Source organism: Lepisosteus oculatus, chromosome 1 (assembly GCF_040954835.1).
Source record: "Lepisosteus oculatus isolate fLepOcu1 chromosome 1, fLepOcu1.hap2, whole genome shotgun sequence".
In the NCBI taxonomy this organism is placed as follows: domain Eukaryota; kingdom Metazoa; phylum Chordata; class Actinopteri; order Semionotiformes; family Lepisosteidae; genus Lepisosteus; species Lepisosteus oculatus.
In genome coordinates this window covers 73,799,073-73,818,777 of record NC_090696.1, presented here as the reverse complement: position 1 = coordinate 73,818,777, position 19,705 = coordinate 73,799,073, and the positions used below count along the sequence as shown (strand labels likewise).

The 19,705-nt window shown below is 37.2% G+C and overlaps 1 protein-coding gene across 1 annotated transcript in view; it reads left to right on the top strand.

Moving 5' to 3' along the window:
* vegfc (vascular endothelial growth factor c) overlaps positions 1 to 9,184 on the top strand; it is a 49,313-nt gene extending 40,129 nt beyond the window's left edge. Inside the window, exons 6-7 of the mRNA XM_015345377.2 lie at positions 1,581 to 1,908; positions 8,683 to 9,184. Of these exons, the coding sequence (XP_015200863.2) occupies positions 1,581 to 1,908; positions 8,683 to 8,791 (437 nt within the window). The 3' untranslated portion in view covers positions 8,792 to 9,184. The remainder of the gene's footprint in view (positions 1 to 1,580; positions 1,909 to 8,682) is intronic.
* The last annotated feature ends 10,521 nt before the right edge of the window (positions 9,185 to 19,705 follow it).

The window sequence follows — 19,705 nt, the reverse complement described above, 5'->3', positions numbered from 1 at the left end:
TGTATTGCAGAGCAACCCAGAAACCAGTAGGACACCTTGACCTCCTGTCCCCATGGCGATGGATTTTCCATGTTTGTCATTATTTCCACATGTAAATGAGATCTGCATGTTATATTGCTACCACATGAACTGCTGTACCTTTATGTTACAAAACATATACTGTGTATGTTTTATAATCTAATTATGTGCCATTTATTGAGATATAGTAGTAGTAAACTAGTAGGACCATGTTTTTCTAGAAGTGCTTTGCTTTGTATCTAAATTTTCTTCGCACCACATGCATTTACAGTTTTAAAAACACTCAGGAAAAAAGGGACATTGGTTTGCTTCAGGAAGCATCCAAAGGAAGTAAAGAAATGAAACATCGTTATGATTGGAATCCAAGATCTACTTAAGCCAAATTCCTGCACTGGTTTACAGCCACATACACAGCAGTAACAGATTTAACCATTCTGCCAGGAAAGAAAATTGGAAAAAAAGAACAGCTGTCAGGGCCACGATGGAAAACAAACACTGCAAAGAATGAAAAGTGGAATTTTCTTATGAAAATAGTTGCAAAATATTTGAACAATTACAGTAAGTTTTGGACTGTTCAGTTGGGTATGTAATAGCATTATACAGTGAAATACCATATATTGTAACTAAATTAAGCCTTCTAATATATCAGATAATTAGTCAATCCTTAACCAGTGGTGAATGTGAACATCCAAATAGAAATGAATGTTTTTTGTTTTCAGTGAGATAATGAGCTACTAGGTTTTCTCTTGGTCACCCACGTTTTCCTCTGAGCGTTAGGTGGTGGTCTAAGTATCCAATTCTAGTCAAAGCTCTGTTTTTTAAGGAGGCAGAACTGTAGTGCAGAAGAGGATTTTCTCAGCAGGTTTCCTAATTATACTCTGTAGCATGTATGGACCCCCCCACTATTGGCTCATACAACAGACTCAGTAGCCTGCAGATACACATTTGTGTGCCCTGCTTGTCCATACCTGCAAAAGTTATACTGAAGTTCATAACCTATCAAAACAGCATTGCTTCATCTTAGCAGTCAATGTAACTGAAGAAGACAGGAAATCCCAGAATATTGTGAAATAACCTGCATTCATACGGAGTGAGTCAGTCAAACTTGGTGTTGCTCATTTCTATTGACATACAGTAGCAGGATATAGCAATTTGCTGTTTTATGAAAGCACAGAGAGCACGTGTTGTGAGTGTAGAATATACTACATGCACAGTACATGTATATTTAATTCCAGTCTCTTGTCACCAAAATTATCACATGTATTTGAATAACTGCAAAGTTTTCATAAGACTTTTTTAACATAAACTTTTCTTTGCACCTATAGATACATAAAAAAATGATCCACATAAGAAAAAAAAAGAATGTTGTTTGGCTCTTTTACCTTCAATAAAGTTAATTGAAAGAGCGTGTACATTTAACTCTTGAATGCCACTTCAGAAATATGGCAATACAATGAAAGAACAGTGTACGCACTTGTGTTTTGGTGCAGGGCTTGAGACATGGGCACGAAATAAAAACACGAAGAATAAAAAGATTCTTTTCTCTTTTACCTGTATTACAGGTTCATTCGGTGGATTTGATGATATCTGCGGACCAAACAAAGAACTCGATGAGGAAACGTGTCAGTGTGTGTGTAAGGGACACCAGAGGTCATCCAGCTGTGGGCCTAACAGAGAACTGGACGGACATTCCTGTCAGTGCGTTTGTAAACTGCTTCCAACTGCATGTGGACCTAACAAGGTTTTCGATAAGGATACATGCCAGTGTGCTTGTACAAAGGTCTGTCCAAAAAATCAACCTCTAAACCCCACAAAATGCACCTGTGAATGCACAGAATCTCCAAACAAATGTTTTCTGAGAGGAAGAAGGTTTCATCACCCAACATGCAGGTAAGCATATTTATTCCATCCGTAGTCAATTTCAGATCTCTACTGTATGTAAATCCTCATGGCCAGGCCATGCTTAATGTTATTGTAATATTTTTGGGTTCTATTCGGGTACCGTTACACAGGGATAGGGTGGCAATTGGGTACAAGTATAAAAGGGGTGCGAAACCAGGGAATTATTTACACGAATCCGGGCGATCTCACCACTCTGTACACCCGTTTTGCAACGGGTCAGCTGCACTGGTCAGCGGCCTTCCTTGTCCCCGCCCTGACCACTACTACTCCCATCCTGCCCCTCAGCCAGGCGCTCTTCGGCCGCTGCGCCCGGCGAATGCGCTACACTATGCTGCGGTCGTGTAACGAACAGTTCTTTCCGGACCCTATGCGGACGACACAGTCCGACGGAGTGGGGAAACACTAGGGAAATGTCATGCAGGAAAACGGGGCTGAAGACAAGGGGGCGTGTCCAAGGTGCGCTGGTGCACGGGGGAGGTGTGGCCGAGGCGAACAATCCCAAAGAGTAATCCATAGAGTATCCAAAACACGAAGGTAAGTCCAAAACCAGGAGATCCATCAGAACTCGGAATTAAAACCACGAAGGCCGGGTCGGAACCGGCGGACGGGGAACAGGAACGGGAACGGAGGTTAAAACCTTAACGGGACCAGGCGCTTCCTGGTCCCGGACTCGCACGATATGGAAATCAGATGCAGAGCCCGGAAGAGCGTCAGCGCCTGGCTTTTAAGGTGGGCAGGGAATGGGAAACAGGTGCAGAGAATGAAGTCTTTAGTGAAAGGGCTGGAGCACCCTTAAGGAAGGGGGACTATAGTCGTGACAGGTCGATGGTGTTTTTAAACAGAAGCTTGGGAGGAGGTCGAATTTCCCATCTCTCACTCACTTCTATTCTCCTACACATAGGTCTCTCGGCTGCTGTGGGCCCGCTTTGCAGGTCTTTCTCTCACCCCTCCATCCACCCCATCTCCACCCTTCCAGCCGCTCCCTGGCTCAGATGTCACTTCATTCTTTTTCTTCATTCTGTTTAATTGAAATACATGTCTCTTAGCCTCCTTTCAGCTCTAACCATTACCACAGTGACACTGACAATGTTTGTTTTCAGGAGCTTAATTGTTGATACAATTAGACTGTTTGTGTGTAAGATATTTTAGACTTTTGCACAGCTGTGTTTGTCACCTATATGTATTTTTGTGTTTTGGTGGAATTAATAAAGCTCTGGTAATTTTCAGTAATTATGATTTTAGAGTTCCTTAGAGTTCATTTAATGTTTTGGGAAAAGAAAAAAAGGTACTCAGCCCATACCATTAGAAACATAATGATAGCATATTAGTAAAATAAATAACGATTTTAAACTATGCTTAATTTAAGTCTAAGCAACTTGATTCTAGTTTTTTTACATCCTAATGAATATTAGATGCGCATATCTAGAAAATGGAGGAATGAATACAGTTTATAAAGAAGCAACTTAAAGGATAACATACTGTACCAATGGATAATTTATAACATGTAAAATGGGTGAACATTATTTTTGTTTTAAACAAAAAAAATGAGCATTATTATTGTTTGAGTTTAGAAATGTACAGTATCATGCAGACACGCCAAAATATATTATAAACTTCAATTAATATTTAGGAATTCTTGTGCTGTCATTTCAAGTTGTTAGATCTTTGCATAGTAATGTTATTCGATACAAATCAGTTAAGACACCTATAAAAACAGTTTCATTATTTTAGCCATTTAATTGTGAAAAAATTACACATATGACAGCTATATTTACACACTGGACAGCTATACATTTAAATACAAAAGTTCAAAACCTTTGGAAAATAAAACAAAAACTGTTTGCTAAAGCATCTATGCTTTAGCCATAGTTGGCTAAAGCAAAATAATAAACTTTGGATGATGAGAGCTTTAATATGCATGCAGCACAAACAGAACTTTTGAAAGTAAGCAAGCCTAAAACTAAAAACTTAAATATGAATTGAATGCGACCGCCTTACTGCACACAGTAATACCCCCTCAGGAGGGTCACGAACAGCAGTGAAACGGAAGAATTCGTTCACAGTTCCAGAAGTACAGTTTTGTCGGTGAAGTTTCCATAGGGGAAGGAAGATTTCATTCGGCGATGAAATCCACCCTTTCAAGGATGACAGCTTGGATGTATTGCCATGTGTAGAAATTCCAGAAAGGAAACTGGACTATGTGCTACTGTATGCTACCCTGTCATCAAGGATTAAAATTCGAAATGGATAAGGGCTGAAGCACATTTTCTGTGCACGTTGAGAGTTAATCGTCCATTTCATTCTCATAGTGGGTGAAAACGAAAAATAACAGAAGCAAGATTTGAAAATGGGGTCAAGGGGCAAAGATATCAGAGAGTTAACAGCCATGTCATTTTTGACAGAGTGTAAAAAAGGGCATAATGTTCAGTAACAAGTGTCTGAAAGCTTTTCATGAAACTTCGTGTTTGTCTTTGCAAGTGGCATACTGTATAACAGTTTACACTTTAAAAAAATTGGTTACTAATAATGATTAGTATTAAATATTTTAGAATGTTTAGAATGCCAAAACTGGCATTAGAAGATCTGGTTACCTTGATTTTGTTGTACTGAAGTTCTGGGTAGTAAATAGAGGACACTCTTATTTCTGACATATTTCTGATTTATTATTTTCTGAATAATTTCTGACTTATTTCTGGTTGTTGTGCAAAAGTCTGAGACATCATCCATTGTTTTGTTCTTTTCACTCAGATCTTCTTTATGCAGAAGCACAGTTCAATGACTGACTTCATCTGAAATTTTAGCCATTTTTTAAGTTAATCCTGATCAATCCTTATTTAGTAGTAGAAACAGTAGCCTTTTTCCATAGATTTATACAGAGGGAATGCTTTTAAATAATTTTAATGACAAGGAACACCTGAGTAGGAGATTTGATTTGCAAATGGAAGAGTTCGTATTAACTGCTCCTGTATAGTTTACCTTGAATTGACGTAATCATGAATTTTAGGATTCTGATTAATATGAATTAAAGGACTACAAAATGACCCACTTGATTTCTTGTTACCCAGACTAAATTGCAAATTAATAATAGCCAAAATAATTATAACAGTAGAAAAGCATATTTGAGGCTTTGAGTAAACTGCTGCTTGTGTCTAAGATATTTAAGACTTTTGCACAGCAGTGTTTGTCTCCTACTTTTTGTGTTTCAGTGGAATTAATAAAGCTGTGGTAATTTTCAGTAATTATGATTTTAGAGTTCCTTAGCAAAGCACTCATGACATATATGTAAGTTAGGACACTTATTTGAACAGGTTGTGGAAGTTGATGCCAATCTGCATCAGTAGTTTCAATATGCATCCCAAGAAATAAGAAAGAAAATCACTTCATGTCTATTCTACTGACATCATAACCTGCACCTATGCAAATACAAGGGAGTGTCATTTAGAGATTTTAATCACTCAACAAAGCAAATTCAAGCAAAATAATACAACTGTTCTTTTGCATTAGTGCATTAACACATGAAGTTTTGTTTTTTATCTTTATTTCCAGAACATATTATAAATATATAAGTTTTATTACCTGACGTAAAACAGTATGCTTGTGTGAATTCATGGATCTGTTGTCACACATTTACCATGGTTTAAGCTACTCTTAAGTGGGATGTTTTGTTTAGTGTAGTCTAATTTACTCAAAATTATTTTTTTTGGTTAACGCACAATGTGAAGTAGAACTTACTACAGTGCTATCCCACCATTCACTGTATTTTAAAGTTTACAACCCTACAAATATAGCAATAATACACATAGAAGATTTAATGTTTTCTGGCATGAATTTTATGACTTTGGTTTGTACATAAGTGGTTCCACTAATCTTTAAAATACTGCGGTTTTGAAACATTTAAAAACAGTGCCTTCTCAAAACCTGTATTTCCAGCCATAACATCTTGTTTCCTGTTACCCTTCATCAGAATGGTTACACTATACTTTAAATGTACAATATCTTTAATAAACAAAGACACACATTAAAAGAAAATGCTGTACTGTTTTGGCAAAAAGAGCTTAACAAGAAATGTTTGTATTTCAGTCCTTACTCTTAAAATGCACCTAAGAATCTAAGATTAGTGGATTATTTTTTTATTGAAATTGAGGATTTGAATTCAGTTAAATCTATATTTTTACAATGGATAGGTTGAACTCTTTGCTTTTAAATAGACTATACACATAGACATTATAGATACAAAGTTAAGGATACAGAAGTTTTAATCATTTGTGCCTTGTCAGGATTTGAAAGCCCAGCCAGTAGACACCATCTCCAAACTCTGCTTGGGCTTCAAAGAGGAGGATGGGAAGATTTTCAGTGAGCAATGAAATTAACTACAGAATTGAGGTGGACACTCACCAGAGTTTATCTTCCCAGGAGCCAGATGTGAATACAGTAGCAGCCTACAGTAGATGTGCACCTCTTACTTCTGTTTTACACAAAAGCCCACCTTTTTAAAAAGGTTGAAAAAGCATTTTGTATGCCATTAGTTTTCTATCTGAACCAGTTACTTTGCAGGAAATTACCAAGTTATAAAATGAAGTGTTGCAAGGATGTCATCTGGTTGACATCAACAAAGGTTGAAATTTTCTTCATTCCTGACATACTTTTGGTGGCGGAAACAGTATTGTAGCAGTTAGTATTGTGTTACTTCAGTGCTCCAGCATCCAAAGATTGGTTTCTGCCTGTCTATGTTTGCATGTTCTCCCTTTGTATGAGTTTCCTCTGGGGACTCTGGTTTGCTCCTTCCAGTGACATAGAATTAGGATGCAGTAGCTTCCAGTCCGTCATGACACTAGAATAAGCGACTTTCTGAAAATGAGAGGACACAGTCTTGTTGTTGTTCACTGTTGTCAGCGAACAGGATGAGCACATTTGATGGTCGAACACCAGTTTTGAAGAACAGCACCATTTGCTTTAAAATGATTATTTTAAGAACATCATATTGTTCTTCTAAAAAAATGCTTTATTAGGGGATACTTTACTGTTAATTACCTTGTGGGTAACACTGTAGTTTTGGGGTCACATAACAACCACAATTATTAATGCTGAAGTATTCATCTATATTTAAAATTAGAATACAATACAATTATTAGCAATACGGTTTATTCGTTTATATAGATGAATCTAAATACCCTCGCTTTCCTCTAATTGAGCTCTTCATTTAGTGGTCAAAACTAAGGTTTATATAACAGAAACTGCCTTTTACAATTCAAAAGTATTCACAACATACGATAATCGTTCTGTGATAGCTCCAGAAACAGCTTTATAAGTGATTATGCCCGTTATTGCTTTTACTTATGTCATCCTGTCACAATATTAACATCACTAAAATATCTTTGTGGCATATATCCCCTGCAGGCACTTATTCCTGTTTTAACAATCTAACAAGGAACAGGTGGCCCAAGCAATTTCCCTGTGGAGGTAATCAAACATTACCTCTAAAAAGAATGTTTAAGAATTGTTTTTATTTATAAATGGAGGCAGCTTAATACTTTCAATTCCCAAACTACAAATTTTACTTTAAGCTTATAAAAGAACTGCTGTTCCGTGTTCTTGTCATCATGCCTGAATGGGTGGTGGTGCAGTTGTTAGCATTGCTGCCTTGCAGTGCCGGGGGCCATAGGTTCAGTTCCAGGGATGCTATCTGTGTGTAGTTTGCACAGTCTCCGTATATTCGTGTATTTTGCCTCCAGTTTCCTACCACAGCCCAAAAACATGCAGGTTGGTTAATTGGCTTCTGGGAAAATTGGCCCTAAGTTTGAGCCTGTGCGTGTCTACGTCGGTGTGCCCTACGATGGACTGGCATCCTATCCAGGGTGTACCCTGCCTTACGCCCGTTGCTTGAGAGAATAGATTCCAGCTGCCCTGCGACCCTGAATGGGAAGAAGGGGTTAGAAAATGGATTGATGTGTGAATAGGTGGTGAAGATCTCAGAAAACAGTGTGTGATGTTAGGTCTCCTGGTGTGCTGGCTGTTCGGTTTGTGCATGAGGTGTGCATACAGTACTTATCATGTCCAAAAACCTCATTCACCTTGAGGCCGGGATTGCCTGAAGAGTGACTCAGCCAAGTTAATAACTCATGGCCTTTCTTCTATACCTCAGAGCACATTTTAAGTAGGGGAGTTGTTGTTGATACCCAAGTCTGGTTAAGGGTTGTGTGACACTATAATGCATCGCTAAAGTGAGATAATCATTATAACAGTCTTCCAGTTATAATGTTAATGATTATAACATTCCGTCAATTTTAAAGTATAAAACTAAATAAATAATATAATATGTTTTATTGAGCAAATTATTCATTATTTCTAGTTCTGTATTTTTCTTGTGTCATGTGCACAGCTACATATACTGTACAGTATAACATCATTCTGCAGATGGGATGGTCTCTGGGAATCACAATACTTTTGCACTCAAGTCCTGATAAAAATATAAGGGTTAGAATTTTTTAGCACTTGTTGTTTTTGTTTCAAAAAATAATTTAAAGCCATCATTAACACAGTGAAACCGATATAATGATAAGTCTTTATATGTGTTTGGGTCAACGTGAACGTTTATGTTGCTTGTGTTCAAATGTCAAAAAAAGAATTGCATACAGAAGTAGAGGCATTTGCCATTCTGCTGTACATTGACTTCTGTAGTTTATATGTGAGTGTGTGTAGAAGATTATATACATGTACATTCAGTGCTATATTTACAACCGTTGCTTTTCCTCTCTTTAACAGTTGCTACCGGCCACCGTGTGAAGTTCGGCGAAGACGGTGCGAACCAGGGTTTTATTTTAGTGAGGAAGTTTGCCGCTGCATACCGACCTACTGGAGGAGACTGGATTGAACACGTGCGAACACTTGGAGACATTTTGGTCTGAAACTGACTATGAAATTGACAGACAAAAAATGTGCACTGTTTGGAATTCCGCTATAGGCCCACAGTTGGCCCAATGGAGAGAGACGCGTTTGTGCTTTTCCTTGAGTGAAAAAAATGGGAAACAATTGTAAACAATAGTGTTGATATGAAAGTCTTACAAAGAACTTAAAATGGCTCTCTAAAAGTGGACTAATGGAGTGAGCCTTTTTTTTTCAGATAATGATTATATAATTTATTGTCTAAATATTTTTCAACATTCTTGTGCATAGTAATTTCAATCCTTTAAAAGAAAATACACTGTGATCAATATTTTTGTATCTTGTGAAGTATCTTTAAAATAAAATATAAAATTGTATTATATGTTGTTACACAATGTGTCAAACAAAGCTGTTCATTAAGACATTTGTATGTAGTTGCACAAGTTGGATTTTCTTCAAAGTTCTTCCCTGCCATACTTGGAGATCTGTGAAACCCTGAAAGCTCTTTATTTATGGTACACTGTTTTAGTACAGTTAATATGTATTGTCTCTTGTTGAGGAGGGTTCTATAATTTCTAGATAAAACGTAGTGTGATACTACCGTATGTTTATGATACAGTATTTCTGGCACCTGCTCATGCAAACTAAAATGTGTCCCAAGTAAGCCGTTTTGTGTGGGTAGTTTTACCTTGAAAAGCAGTGGTCATGATACTGTGTGTGTTTATATATTATATATTTAAAATTAAGGACAGTAGTATACGCAGATTATTCAAATACCAGACCTTCCAACGAATGTCTATCCAATCTTGGTACAGCAAATTCTTCACTCAATTACGTGAAAAAAGAGGTGGTTTTACCGATGAAAAGAGGCAGCAAAGTTTAATGGCTGGACTCTCTACTGCAGGTATTATTGTTGTTCTCCTGTGCAAGATACTTTTTCCCAGTTGCTCCAGTCCACCCAGCTGTGAAAACATCAGTAACTCTGTGATGTACTTGCGTCCTGTCATGAGGGGGTGTTACAAAGTGGAGTCCAGTGCAGGAAACTAGGCTAATCTCAGGCCTGATGAGTGTGTGGATTTCATCTTTCTTCGTGCTGTGGTACAATTGATTGAAAACTGGGTATCTCAGCACCTTTATTGCATGGCTTGAAAATTTTGCTGCATGGAAGACAGGCAATGTAAATTTATTTCAGCAAAATGCAAGACGTCTGTGAGTTTCTGGAAGATTTCTGGAAGATTTAACTGCATGTCAGTACCACTTCATTTTCAGTATCAACAGCAAAATGCAACAAAATGCTACTGTAACTTTCACTACAGGTCAACATTTTGAAGTTATTTAATTTACACAATAATTATTATTTATGTTACATTTTTTTTTAATATGAGATAATTTAGTGCCAAAGAGTTTTCCATTATATCAGTCCTAGCAATCAAGACAGGTTCTGAATATGGAAAAATGCTCACCTGGAAATGAAGACAAATTTATAGACTAGTAATAAAGCAGAATTGTTGATAATCACAGTGGTGATTCATGAATGTATTTAAGGCAGAAACATTCCCATTCCTATTTTTAAGTGGTTTGCAATTTTGAAAAATATTGGTAATAATATATGAATAATATTTGCATTCAGCTCTTAAAAGATCGACTTAGATTTGTAACTGGCTTCACCCCTGTATCAGTTTCTGAATTTCAAGACTGCCTGTCAGTCAGATGTGTTGTCTGAATTGTAATCAGCAACACATCTAAAGAGGAAAAGAGCTCTCTATGGGAGTGTCTGATACACTGCCATTACAACCTGTGTCTGTTCTTATTGTATTTGATCAACTATTAAGAGCTGTTTTGTCAAAAATAAGGATGAGCATGTTGAGAAGAGGCTGCTTAAAGTTGGTTATGCAGAAGTTGTTGGAAATAGTACCCTTGAAGTAGAGTCTTTTTGAAACACTGTGACTGAGTCCTAAAACAAGTTAACCAAAGACTAAAAACTCAATCAATTAAGGGCATGAGCACTGGAGATATCACTCTCAGCTGGACTAAGGACCCAGACACAGGAGTCACATAGGATTCCCGTTGGCAGCCACTGTTATGTTACAGTGGAGAACTAGCTAATTCAAATAAAATGATGAAATATTCATAATAGTTCATATGAAAATGTACTTTTTCAAAAGAAATTGTAACAGGGCACATACAGTACTGTATATTTAGGGTATGCAATTGTAAATGTTTCACCTCATTTTTATCACTAACAGCTGTACATGCTTTGGATAATCTGTGATACCACTTCAGAAGTGAATTGCTGACTAACCACCCTATGTGACAGAGCATTTTAAGCTGGTTACCCTTTAGTTTTCAAACCCTCCCTGTCAAGCTCTTTCCAAAATGCTTGAGTGTGGTGAGGATCAAAAGCCTGGCAAGGTCAGCTCGATGGTTTCACCCTTTTTCTGAGTTTAGCATAGTTTGGGTTTGCATTTAGAGTCCTTATCATTTTTTTAAATTGAACCCCTTTGTTCACAAGCTTTTGCATGACTTTGAAGAAGACAGTGGTAATTATTTTTAGGTGCTGTAAGATTGTGCCCATAATTTTGAATGCAAGTGGAAAGATGAATTTGAGATGTTTATGTAAAAAAATAAACCCATTCAATATAGCCATTCGGCCTATCTAGACCATTTGTAGCTAGTAGCTGACTGATCCATTCATCCAGCAGTTTCTTGAAAATAAGCAAGATATCTTCAATAACAGGACTTGCCTGTTTGTTTTATAGTCCCACAGCCCAGCTGGTTCAGGGCACAAGCCTGTTAAAAAGTAAGACCAGTCAATACCCATTTCAGTAGCTCAGACAACCCTAATCAAGACAGAACGACAGAATACATTTAATTAGATTGTTTTTATTGGTTTAACCCTCCTGACTTAGGTAGTGGCAGGTTGGCGTTGAAGAAGGGAAGGCAGCGTGTGTCAGACACTGGGAAGATGTGTTAGACAAATGGCTGAGATTAGGACTGTCCTCCTGAACATTTGTTAAATACCACATTTAAAAGCATATAAAAATAACTGTGACAGGACCGTTCACAGCTTCAGCTGCCATCAGGGCAAGTTGCAGTCAGACATGCGTGGATGCACGGAAGAGCTCACCTGAGAATCAGTACAGTGCACCCACTGTCAATGGATATTTCAAGACACTCCAGTGTTCAGGCAGGGGCATGTCCTCCAGGGCCCTCCTAAGCTGTAGCTTTTCACCCACCACTAAAATTAAGTTACTTACAGTAAGTGTGCAGAGAGCAGCATACTGTAGAAACATTATTCATATGCAGATATATAGCATGTACTTTGTTCTTTTGATCTTGGATGTACAGTTTCTCAAAAACTGTTTCTATTGTGATTTGTGTAGGCCACATTCTTGCTTTTTGTTCTACAGATAAAACAAAGAGGATAACTCTGAGCTAGGTACAGTATAAGGCGAACAACTGTCAAGCTTCTATCCACATGGGAAAGCTGGGTTCCAAGCATTGCCATTTTAACTTCCTGCAGCATTACAATGCCTCCAGAAAACAGGCATTGATCTTCAATTCACTTTGTTATCAGTGCACCACTTACAACCAGTGGTCACTTTGCGTGGGATTTCAGTTGTGTCTTGTGTCAGGACTTGTGTCTTCCTTAGATTCTTCCTTCTGTAACAAACAGCTCTTTCTGGACCCTATGCGGACAACACGATCCAGGGAAAAGTGAAGAAACACAGGGAAAAAAAGCCATGCAGGATACGGGGATGAAAACAGGGGGCGTGTCCTTGGTGCGCTGGTGTTCGGGGGACGTGTGGCCGAGGCAAACAATCCAGGAGAAAATCCAAACGGGGAATCCAAGCAAACGGGAACCGGATCGGAACCGGTGGGGAACAGGAAGAGAAAATAAAACCTTAACGGGACCAGGCGCTTCCAGGTCCCGGACTCACCTGGTGCAGAAACCAGAGCAGAGCCCCGAATAAAGTGAGCGCCTGGCTTTTAAGGAGAACTGAAAGAGGGTTGGAACAGGGAGCAGGTCCGGTGGATGAGTAGAAAACAAGGAAGGGCTGGAGAGTCCTTAAGAGAAGGGGTTTACAAATATGACACCTTTCTTCCACCAGTATATTTGGCAGGGCACCACAAATGTCGCAGAGAAGAAAAGGGGACAGTTTCCTGTTGATGTGTTTTTCTCTGATGAGTGAAGATTTAAACCACAATGAGTATTTCTGAGACATGCTGATTATCAAGCTTTCTGGAGGAAACGCACAGCAAACCAAGAAAAGCTTACAGTGGAGCTCTGCAGAAGGCCATTGCCCAAGCTCATACTCAGACTCATTGATGATTCAATGATGCATCAGTGCAATGCAATACTTGCTCTATGAGGTGGATATAACTGTAATAATTGAGAATGTGATCTGCCCCCTCTCGTTTTGATCTGTTCCTTTGCTCAGAACTTTAGACTTGGGCGAGAACTTCACTGCTTTCCACAGCTAAAAGGCACTCCATTACTATGAAGAAAACGTTTTCGTTCTCACCAGGAAATGTAATGCCCCTCTGGTTGTCATACACCTCTTTCATCTTCTGAATTTACACTCCATGTGGCCCCTTGTTCTCCAAAGTCAACTTTACCACATGCACATTCACATGTGGGACCATACTGGATGTGTTAGTTCCCTACATCTGGGATATATTACAATACCTATGCCATTTTATAGGACTGCATCCTGTTACAGTTTGTTTAAAATGACATTTCTCTGCTCCTCTGCAGTAGCATTTGCAAAAGAAGGTGGTAGATTATTATTTTTCTGATTTACAGATTTTCAGTCCCATATGGACTTTTTATACAATATTTTATCATGCCTGTAATGCTCAGAAGAATATTCCTCAGCGTGATGAGAAATACAAAAAAACAGACACCTTTCTTTTAAAACATCATCCTTTCTTGTATTTTCAACATGTGTTTTATTTTAAATGATCTGAATTTAAATTGTTTATCTTATTACACATATAAAAACATATTAATCTGATATTGGATGAATGCAGTTACATCTAAAGAAATACTTCAACGGTGCTGACTTTGCTGTGTAGATTTCTGACTTCATTCATTGTTTAAAGTATTAAGTGAAGGACTTGTTTTAAGTGAAATGTTTGATCATAATTCAATGCTAAATTCCTAATTCAAAGGCTCAAAGATTCCTAGTTCAAGGCTGCCATTAACAGCAATGATTTAAAATAATGTGCCTAGGACATTTGAAACCAAGGTGCTTTGGAGTATGTGTGGTCTAGTTAAGTCCTTATTATTATAGCAGTATGATTGTATTACCTGAGATTTGTAACAGATCTTTTCTGTCTGATTAGAACATGCCATGGAGTTTGTCTGCAAAATTACAAGGCTCTAGTTCCAAGACTTGACTACAATGAAGAGCAAGTTAATGGACATTAAATTGTAGTTGGACAAAATGCAATATTTACAGTGTCATTAAAGGAGGCAATTTCTTTTCTCAACATCCATATAAAATAATAATAATTTAAAAATTCTGGTGATTTACCTTGTTTATAACTTAGCTGCTCTCTATAAATTTTATATATAATTTTTTTTATTATCTCTAACAATTATGTGAGTCCCCTACTCCTGTTCTGTGTACTTTGTTCATTTCCTTAAAAAACTTTGATTACTTTATTGTACTTGGTATTACAATTCTACTGCATTTTTATGCTACCTCACTTTAACACATCTTTACAATGTTTCATGTGTTTATTGTAAAATATTAAAAGGTTATAAAATATAGCATTGATTTGTGTTATAAGAGGAAAAATAATCATTTTCATATAAATGCCTTATTAGTGCATAGTACAGCGATAATAACTTTGTCGTGCTTTTACAGTATACTTTGGAGTTCCCATTCTAAAGAATTATCACAGTATCAGTTACTACAATTCTGTTGTTTTGTGTCTTCAACTTTGTAGAAAGTACTGCATCTTGTGATTAAAGCTGTTTGCCACTTCATCCACACATATTGAAACCATCACCAATGGACTCTGGCATGGTTTATTTAATTTGCCGGTCATTTCATCAAAGTCTACAATGAAGGCAAATTCAAGATGCAGTGTTGCTTGCGGTGATCTCTGTAATCTCATGCTAACAGTTTGAGGAGACAGCAAGCAGAATGTCTCATAATACTCTGTAAAAAAGAGAAAAAAATGTAAAAAATGACATAAGGTGGAAAAATGTCTGAGTCTATGCCATTTTTTCTTTTTAAAGAAAACATTTAGCTGAGTTTTGTGACTGAGTTACTGCCTGTTTCTGTAAATATTGATGTTAGAAGAGAAACACAACCTTAAATTACACTGACATTACCACATTAATTAATTCTGCTTTTTTTCAAGCTGGTCTTTAGCTTTATCACTCACTGTTTTTCTAAGTTTCTATGGAAATGCTAAACACACTACAGGCCAGCACAATAGATGTAAAAACATATACAGGAAGGGTGTTATGTACTTTAGTGGTTTTTTAACGTAGATATAACAAGCTAAAATAACTTTGCAGAAAACCTGTAGAGTGGAAGTTTAGTCAAATCTGTAATCACCCTTCCTAAACATTCTCCTGTTTATGTAAAGCTGCTGACACACAGGCAGTGTAATGAAATATTTCAATTGTCAGTGTGCTGGCTCTCAAGTACTTCTGAAGTAAACGTGGTTCAGTGCTGCGTCTTAACCAGATGATTTATGAAGTAGGTAAGGTACATTATATTTCAAATACTGTCAAAGCTAAAAACCTTAAGATCATCCAGTAGGAAAGGTTACAAACAAGAGAGGGGCATTTGGCCCAGTTCTAGACATTTGTATAGCACCTGTTTGGTTGTTAGTAGCTAATTGATTCATGGATCAAGCCTGGGTAGTAGTTTAAACAATATGGCGAGGTAGAATGTTTCAGACCCTACCATCCTTTGTGTAATAAATACAGAAGTTTTAAGTTGTAAGTGCTCTTATGCAGATCCCACCTGTTTCCTAGGTTTTGTGTTTCACTGATGATTGTAAAGAATTCCATTAACGAAGACAGACTTTGTCATTGCCCATGGGAATGTTAAATACTTGAAGAAGGTCTCCTCATGGACTTCTCTGTTCAAGACTGAAAATGTTTTGATTCTTCTACCCTGTGAGTGAAGAATATTCCTTTAATTTCAAGAACGTATCTGGTTGCAGTGCTTTGGACTGATTCCAGAGCAGCAATATATTTTGTACAATTATCGAAATTGTATACAATATTATAAATTAGGTCTTAATAGTGATTTGTAAGATTTTCATATATCATCTCTCGTAAATTCTAAACTTTTAACTACTGTATATATTCAAATATCGCTTGCCTGTTGGACACTTCCCCAGTTGTCTAGTGTTCTCTGTGTTTCCTCATTTTGTATTTCTGTTTATGTTACCTGGATGTAATATTCGGCACTTGTCTACATTAAATGTCATCTGCCTGGTGTTTTGCTGTCTAGTCTTGAATTTATCTAAATCATTTTGAATTTCCTTTACAGCTTTCGCAGTAAAATGGTTGATAATCATCTTATCTCGTCTTCCATTCAGATAGACCTTCTCCCTCTTCTGTCACTCTGGTTGTAATCTTGCCACTTGAGTCACCAAGGTCAATTATTAATTATCAATTCATCCTTATCATCAGATAATTTAATAATGGAGTGATTTAATAGATAATTACAGTGATAAGTTTCTTTTGCTGCTCAGTAATGTATATGTGGCAGCAGTTAATAAAACAAGTCCTCCTTCGCCAAATATTTAAAATAATCTTCTCTGAAGTATTTTATTAGTTACAATCCACAATTATTTTTTAATATACTGTACAGGTATATACTGTAAGCACCCAATTTGGAATTGTCCTTTGTTACTTTGCATCTTGGCTTACAGCAATAACTCTTGTAGTGCATGGGGGAGAAGGATGAAGGCCAGACATTGAATATTGCAGAGACTCTTAATGATGTATTAGAATTAATGTACCACAAAACCTTTGCCAGGTGGGAGGAGTTATAATAGTGCCTGGGACCCCCAGAGGTTTCTCTTCTCCCACTGGGGATTTTTATTTGCCTCTCCTCCCTGCTGTGTGGCAACCTGTTGTGAAAGGAGCTATAACAAGTCAAGGATGGATCGATTGGAGTTTTGTACTCTATATTCTAAAATTAACAAACATTACAATCAGTAGCACTAAAACAGGCAAAAGAGCATTACCCAAGAGGACCTTGTCTGTCATAACAGAAATGCTAATGCCACCGTGCTAATCTAATGACACACATTCCAGACAGGTAATCCAAGATTACATGTTTTATTAGTTTTAGAATTGCAAGTTACAATGAAAAGTATTTGAGGCAGGGCTTTCTGAGTGCCTGAAATTTTACAAGCGCAAATCATCCTTTCTCCCTTGTCTTCACGATATCTTTTCTTGTCTGTATGGACCATTTCTTTCTTTTTTATTGTGCCCCTTACCCTCATGCACGCGTTTGGAGCTGATATGTTTCATTTTGTCCTTTTTTTCTGTGTAATCTGAGAAGATCTTCTTTAAGGTCACATGCAGAGCACTGCTTCTGGTTTTGCTCCCATTGACCCAATTAGTCACACCTGATAATCCACTCACGACATGCTGCTTCAGTCACTTGCCCCTGCAATTTCTTCAGTTTTTACATAGTAGCTTCATTTACACACAATGCAATTTATTTGTTATTTATGGTGTTTTGTTTGAATAACTAAAACAGTGGTGTTCTGCATTGTGGAATGGACAGTGTGCAAAATTCGAGTTTTCATAACATGTTAATGTACAGTACACTCACTATTTTCTTTCTCATTTCTACCACTTGTGCTCCTGGTTCAAAATATGAACAAGCACATTATAAGCACATTTATGCAGGTGATGGTGGAAAGTTAAAAAATAAACCAATTTAACTTCTTGATTTGGTGATGGCTCTAGAAGTAACAGAGAGTGCCACCAGTAAGAATATTGTTTGTAAAATACTGCACTTACAGTATGCTAAAGGTAGGTAGAGAATGTTTTTTTTTTTATTAAGCATTTTTCAAACCTATTTGGTAATCCATTCCAATTTCTCTTTGAAATCTTAAGGATTCCTTGCAAGTGTATTAACTGAGCAGCATTTACTGTACATCACTGGTTACTTACGTGCCATCTTAGTGTTTCATAACAAAAGGACTGTGCTGTGAGCTCAGGCCTCACTATCCATAAAGATAAAACCATGTTTAGACATGTCTCTTTTAACACAGAAAGGCTTAATCTCCCACCACAGAATCGTAAACCATTGAACAAAATTTCACCAGCCCCTGCTGTAGCCAGGCCAATCACTGTGAAGGATCTTGACTGAACTGTTGTGGGAACACGTGACCAGGCTTTCTGAAAGCTTGGCAATTAAATCACTTTCCAGTTATCTTCAAACAGGTTCTCTACCAGAGAATGAGTCTGAGCTCTACAGAACATTGCTGATGTCATTCAAACAGTGTTTAAGCACAGTGACAACTACCACGGGGCTGTTCTGACAGTACAAAATATTTAAAATATTTATACATTTGACATTTTGATTGAGTGTCCGACAGATCAGGTCCAAAACCTTTTCCCAGTGTTACAAGTCTATTTAGTTTTATCATCTGTATATACACAGAAATACTGTACTGCTCTTCTCGATTACACTCAATTCACAGTTAACAAAACTGCTTTATCGAATCTTCCCACATGTACAGTAAACACAAAATATTATATTGTTTGCTACACGATAAAAATGAAAAATGGAATACAAAACATTTATTATATATTTCTTGAAACAACAGTATATTGCACATTTGACATTTAGATGTTTCCAGTTAGTAGATTGTTTATAAATATCTACTATTTTGAACAATCAGAGCTTTGTTTAATACATCACAAAGGAGAAAACAATGTAAATTATCGTCTGCCTGAAACCAACGCTTCTATGCCCTGTACATTAGTTTATTCTGCGTTCTTAAGTGTGATCAGAAGATTCATTCCTCTTCACGGCAGTGATTTCCTTTAGAAATCTTCCCAGGGAGTTACCTGTGAAACCAGAGCTCCCCGCAGCCACAGGAAAGCAGGAACTTGCCTGCCACTGCCCTCATAGTCGTCCACTTCAGGCTCCGGCCTCACCCTTTTCCTCTTCTGCCTCCCAGACGCTTTTCCTCAAGAATAAACCTTCATAAACAAAAAATATGACCTCACCTTCAAACCGCATGTGCTGAGGAAAAGAGGTTAAAGCACTAAAGGTCATACAGCGTAGAGGAAAGTCATTCTGAAAATGATTTGCGTTGACATAAACTATTCACTAATATATCTTTTTCCCTAATGCATGATTCTGTAATTATTTGCATGTATATTGAAATGATGTACAGTAATTCTGGTATAATTCTGTAAAATTCGGTGCAGTATGATCTGGAATTAAAATGGTAAACTTTGTATTCATACACATTTTTTAAATTCAGTTGAGATTCATGTTTTCTTCCACCAGAACACACCAGAAAAACATATTTGTGAAGCCTTCTCTGAGTGCATTTATTAATGCAGTGACAATAATCTCTGCCCTGGTGTAGGTTCTACACTGTAACTGTTAGAGAGGATAGTACAGATTCTTTTTAGACGAACACAAGCAATTTAAGGTCTGTAAAATGTAAGGCATCTTTGGCATTTTCTTAGATTAGTTTAACGGTTAGCCTGTAAAAGTAAGTCTTTTCAGCTCCTTCTATTTGTCTAGGCTGTGGGAAAGGAAACCACTAAGTAGTAATGAAAATTAATTTTTAAAGCAAGAAAAGGAGGATGTGGACTTTGGCATGTGGAAAACTGTTTTTCTTTCTGTGTCTTAAATGCTTTGTACATCCATCTTTAAAAAAAATA